Source organism: Papaver somniferum, chromosome 5 (genome assembly GCF_003573695.1).
Source record: "Papaver somniferum cultivar HN1 chromosome 5, ASM357369v1, whole genome shotgun sequence".
Classification (NCBI taxonomy): domain Eukaryota; kingdom Viridiplantae; phylum Streptophyta; class Magnoliopsida; order Ranunculales; family Papaveraceae; genus Papaver; species Papaver somniferum.
This window is the reverse complement of record NC_039362.1, coordinates 187,569,806-187,575,441: the sequence shown is the minus strand read 5'-3', so window position 1 is coordinate 187,575,441 and position 5,636 is coordinate 187,569,806. Positions and strand designations below refer to the sequence as shown.

The window sequence follows — 5,636 nt, the reverse complement described above, 5'->3', positions numbered from 1 at the left end:
TTTCTAATATAACTTGAACTCCTTGAGTCCTGTGGTTTCTAGGTTGAACAAAATATAGATGTCGCCAAGGATATCTTCTAACTCTCTCTTGAACAACAGGGGGAAGTAATTGAAAAATCACTTGTAACTCAGTCCATCCACCTCCCAGAGTTACCGAATTAACTCGCTCCTCATGGTTAGATAGGTGATTAGAGAACATACCTTCACCAGCTACTTGTCTAACATTATTAAACTCATAATTTGTATCCACAACAAAACTTATTCCACTGGCTGAGGTACTAGTACATCCTTTGGTTTTTCTATTTCTTTTTCTTCTCTCCATATTTGTTCAAGAAGTGATTGTGAGGGAATAAGAGTTGAGAAGGGAAACAGAAGAGTTGAGGGTGGAATTGTGAAGGGTGGAATTGTTTAAGAAGTGATTGAAGGTGCGGTATTTATAGGCGCTAGAATGTCACACACTGGCGTTATTGATTACAACGGCAGCGACCTAGTTATTATCGAGCGATATTGACAATATCGTCAGCGATAAAGACTTTATCGCTGGCGTTACAGTCAATATCGTCTTTATCGCTGGCGTTACAGTCAATATCGCTCGATAGAAAATCTATCACTTATCGGTTTTCCCATAGTGGCGCAAATAGTTTGCCATACCACCTGATATGTCAAACTGGTTTTTTTTGGCATGTGCATAAGAATAAGCCTCAGAGCTGCTATCAACCCATATAAATCACTAGGGTTATGGGGGTGGCGGTGAATGCCATATTCCTTTGGGACCTCGGTGGGTCATGGGGGTGGCGGTGGGTCCTAGAGAGCATTTTGACAGGGATACCTTGCCAAATAAATACAAGTTGCCTTAAACCCTGCAACAGCAAAACTCCAAGGAAAAATTCTCCACAAAATTTGAGAGTGAAAATGGCACATTTAATCCCAAGCTTAAACCCTGCAACAGCAAAACCCGTAAGCAAAACTTCATTGCTTCCATCCTTCTTCACCACCACAATCAAGACTAATAAGAAGAAGATGAATTGTGCAGCTACGATTTCTTCTCCGAATGTTTCGAATCAAAACCTTTTCAATAATAGGAGACAAGATGTTGTAGAAGCTATTCAAAAGTCATTATCTAATTGTCTTTCAGAAACTAATCTGCATCAAACTGTTCCTATTCTTAAATCAAAGATAAGAGGAAAGGTAAAATCTTCAACAAAAACCCTAATGTTGTGTTATTTGTTAATGAATTTGGTTATATTTATTAGATAAAAGAAATTCAATTTTCACACTGGGTTTTTAGGGAATCAATTGATTATGACCTTAATTATTGATTTGAATGATTATTTGTTAAAAAGATTGGATTTTGATACTTGGCTTTTGTAGGTCAGAGATATTTATGACAGTGGGGATTATTTGGTTATGGTTACTACTGATAGGCAGAGTGCTTTCGATAGAGTTCTTGCTTCAATTCCATTTAAAGGCCAGGTAATTTCTCATTTTAGATGATTTTAGATTCTGCCCGGCGTATAAGCTCGGTATTGATTGGTATAAAGATGAGTTGCAAAGTATTATAAGGTGAATCTAAACCTTTTAATGTTGTTGGATTGGTTGACATGAATGATTTAGGTTCTAAACCAGACGAGTTTATGGTGGTTTGATAAAACTCGGCACATTACACCAAATGCAGTTGTATCCTCTCCTGATAAAAATGTTACCATCGCAAAGAGATGCTCGGTTTTCCCGGTTGAGTTTGTTGGTGAGTAACTCAGTTTCATGAACTTGTTGATGATTTTTATCTTGTTTGTCTAGTTAGGTGTCTATTCTGTAGTGCAACGTGAGATTGTGGTTTGTTTATATATCTATGGGTTTGTTGAACATTTGTAGTTAGAGGGTTTGTGACTGGGAGTACTGATACATCACTATGGACTGTCTACAAGAACGGTGTCAGAAATTACTGTGGCAATGCTCTTCCAGAAGGTTAGTTTTGTACCCTAGAGAACGTCATCCAATTTCCATCTGTGAGCTATTGATTGTAATATCTGTTTATAAATGAAAGGAATGGAGAAAAACGAAAAGCTTTCTGCTAATATCCTGACACCAACTACTAAAGCAGTAGATCATGATGTTGCAGTAACTCCTGACGAGGTATGTCTGCCATCCATTCCTTCTTATCTAGCTCTGCTTGTGATACAAATTCTTTTCCACATTGGAAATTATCTGGAGTTATCAGTTTCTCCTTGATGACTTGTTGAATCTGGCCATTTTATGTGTATCTTATGGGATCTGGATAACTAGTTCACTTCTTAATGCGAATACGTTATGTCCAGATTATTAAACGTGGGCTAATGACTCCGGATGATTATGATGAAGTGAGCTCCAAAGCACTGAGCTTATTTGAATTCGGACAGGTAATTATGCGAAATCCTGCCTATCATTGATGCTTGTATTATTCTCCATGTTCATCTGATATGCAAAGTTTATGGGCTCTTGGTTATCATAACTGCCAAAGTTATTGAATATCGGCTTTAGTTATTACCATTAACAATTAACAATAACAGTGATGGTGGACTAAATGTTTTCTGGCGGAAATTTTTTGTGATAATAATGCAACCTTTCCTTGCTCTTTGGAATTGCAGCGCGTAGCATTAGAACATGGCCTGCTATTAGTTGATACCAAGTATGAGTTTGGGAAGGGAGCTGATGGCACAATTTATTTGATCGATGAGGTTTGTAATTGTTACTAACTGTATGCCAGCTTTGTCTAAAGCGTTATCTCGATTATCTGATATACCACATTCTGTTAAACATTATACGAGAAGCCTATAGTTGGAATACAAAATCAGAGAATCATTTTATAGTCATTTGGAGACTCGAGATACCTTTATAGTATTTTATGTGTGCTACAGATACACACCCCTGATTCGAGCAGGTATTGGATTGCCAATTCATATGAAGAACGGTTTCACAATGGTCTTGAACCTGAAAATGTTGATAAGGTCTGTTTGTAATGACTCTTTGCTTTATGATAGTTTACAGATATTTATATGTACAAGTAGTTCGACACGTTCTGCATTTCTATGTTCTCACTGTCTTAAACCAGGAGTTTGCTGATTCATGGTTTGGAGTTTTTCTTGTAGGAGTTTTTGAGGTTGTGGTTCAAAGATCACTGCAATCCATATGAAGACAAGGTGATATTCTTTCTCTTTTATAAATTTAGCATTTATCGACTAAAGACCATGTCTTGTTTTTTTGTTGTGTTTCTTCATGTTTGTTGATGCCGTTACCTCACTCTTCTTAACTATTGTTTAGGTTCTCCCTGATGCTCCCAAAGAACTTGTGTCTGAACTTGCTTGGAGGTATGATTTTCTGTTACAAACATGTGCAACCCGTGTTTCTTATCATTCCAGAAACACTAACCTTGCTGTTGCCACATTTAGTACATCATCCTGTCAACGATCTTTAAATCCACAAATTCTGATTTCTGGAGAAAAGACCCATCATTTATTTATAAATTTATTCCTGCATTTTAGCTGTAGACACTCCTGTTAACTACGTCCCTTTGCATTATCTTACTGCAGATATATTTTCCTTTATGAAACAATTACAAAGTCGAAATTTGAGATCCCAACCTTGGAGGTAATTACAGTTACAGGTGTATAAATGTCATATTCTATTCTTTCTCTATTGGCTACAAATTACAAGTACTTACTATCGGTTTCTTTGTGCAGGTACCCGTTCATGACAGGATAACACAGAATGTTACGACGGCACTGTCATCCCTATTGTAGCACCAGCTTAGTCTTGCTATGATTCCCTTCATCATGATGGGATTTCAATCGAGTGATCTGCAGGCTTTTAGAAAGATTTGATCTCAAAAATACCCACCCAAAATTGGATCTTCATGTGGTGTGCCATTTAAAGTTTTTAATTAAGATTCCAACTAAATTTTTTTTTTAACAGAAGAGGCACGAAGTTAGTGGGCACTTGTTCTTTTTGTAATGCGCCTGAGATTATAAACCATCTCTTTATCCACTGCACTTTTACTTCAGTATAGCTTCTTTCTGAAGGAGCTGAATGTTCATTTCTGGATTGCCTCTCTCATTCAAGTCTCTGTGGATAGCTTGGCGTCATTCCGGGTTGCAACAGAAGATGTGACATGATTGCTTGGAGCATTTGGTTGGAAAGAAATGCTAGATTATTCCTGGGGTTATTCACAAGTCTAAATTCCTTCTTTTGTAGTGCGCATCAATGTTTAGAGATTTCGAAGACATGTATGTGTTTTCACTCTTGTATTTCTGCTTCTTTCTTTCATTTTTACTCCTTGTTTGTTCCTCTTTGGGTGTCACTAGTCTAAATGGAAATTCCCACGACTTCAGTCACGACGCTTCTTCAGTTTTATCTTGGCTTGCCAGGCAGCCAGAGGGCGGATTTAACATTTTATTCGAACAATTTAATAAATCAAAACCTAAAAAGAAAAGTTACATTGCAGACCCAAAATAATGAAAAGTAAGTTAACAACTGACACACACAACTCATTACTTTACTGCACAGTAAAGCCAAAGCTGTACTTGAAAGTTACAAATCAAGACTATTGACCAACAGCCAGTAAATCCTATTTTAAGAAATCACAATAACCTTGAAGTGGAATCAGGTTTTCAATTCCCTTGGATAATGCTTTGCATTTTTGTTTAGGCGATGAAGACAGTGAGAAAGCACACGTATCATTATAAAGTGTTAATTCCTAACAAGAGGTGAACATGTGGTATACCCATGCTTGTTTAGGTTATGTATAAGTAATTATGTTTGCAAGAGGTATACCCACCAAATTTTGTGGAAATTATATAAATATCCTTCTTTTTCAGGGGTCTTCACAAATATCTTTAAGGGGTTTACAAATATCCCTAAGGGATTTATTTTAGGTTTTTAGGGTCTAATGTTTGGCACATCTAAAATTATATTAAGTCGATTCAATCTCCGGAGGAGGTTGGGTTGATGTTTTCACGCGTCAAGAACATACTAGTTCATTTTCATCATCCAAAAAAGTACTACTTCATTTTCATTATCCATTTAAAGTACTACTTCATTTGAGTATTTTAATTAGTGTTCCCAATAACCTTTACTCCAAACAATAGCTACCTATATAGAACCTTGGAACGACACTAAACAATCTCCTTGGTTGACATACTCTCATTGACTACACGAGGAAGTAACGTAATGCGAATCTAATTCATATATAAGTGACAGAGCTCTACTCATACTTTTTCATCCATATCCGGAATCAAACAAATCACATGAATAAATTAAGAAGATGGATATAGAGATAGATGATTTGCGATGTTGACTAAAGGTGAACCGTGTTTCTCATATCTGTCTTAAGGCCACCCACAGGATGAACATATGAATCCTAGTGGATTAAGATATTGGACTGAAATAATATCACACAACTGGCGTATATAAGGGAACCAGTGGTCGATAATCTAATTTTAGATCAATTCGGCTAGCATATATAAGGGAACCAGTGGTCGGTTTTACTGAACAATAAACTTTTTTGCTTCTTTGTTTTTTCATTTTTTTCATATATATATTGACTGGTCTGATTGGTTGTTTTTTTTGTTAATATTATTATAGAGTAACTAAGTCACTCTACT

At 36.4% G+C, this 5,636-nt stretch overlaps 1 protein-coding gene across 2 annotated transcripts; it reads left to right on the top strand.

Annotated features, from left to right (window-relative positions):
- Window positions 1-876: 876 nt before the first annotated feature.
- LOC113283982 (phosphoribosylaminoimidazole-succinocarboxamide synthase, chloroplastic-like) lies at window positions 877-4,367 on the top strand. Of its 2 annotated transcripts, XM_026533364.1 has the most exons (12): window positions 877-1,188; window positions 1,372-1,473; window positions 1,615-1,744; window positions 1,873-1,965; window positions 2,045-2,133; window positions 2,316-2,396; window positions 2,625-2,714; window positions 2,895-2,984; window positions 3,126-3,176; window positions 3,298-3,344; window positions 3,567-3,624; window positions 3,717-4,367. In XM_026533364.1, exons 1-12 carry the CDS (start codon window positions 913-915, stop codon window positions 3,774-3,776), a joined length of 1,167 nt encoding a protein of 388 aa, XP_026389149.1. In that variant the 5' UTR covers window positions 877-912; the 3' UTR covers window positions 3,777-4,367. The 2 variants fall into 2 exon arrangements, with proteins under 2 accessions (XP_026389149.1, XP_026389150.1); XM_026533365.1 differs by lacking the exon at window positions 3,567-3,624.
- Window positions 4,368-5,636: the final 1,269 nt, after the last annotated feature.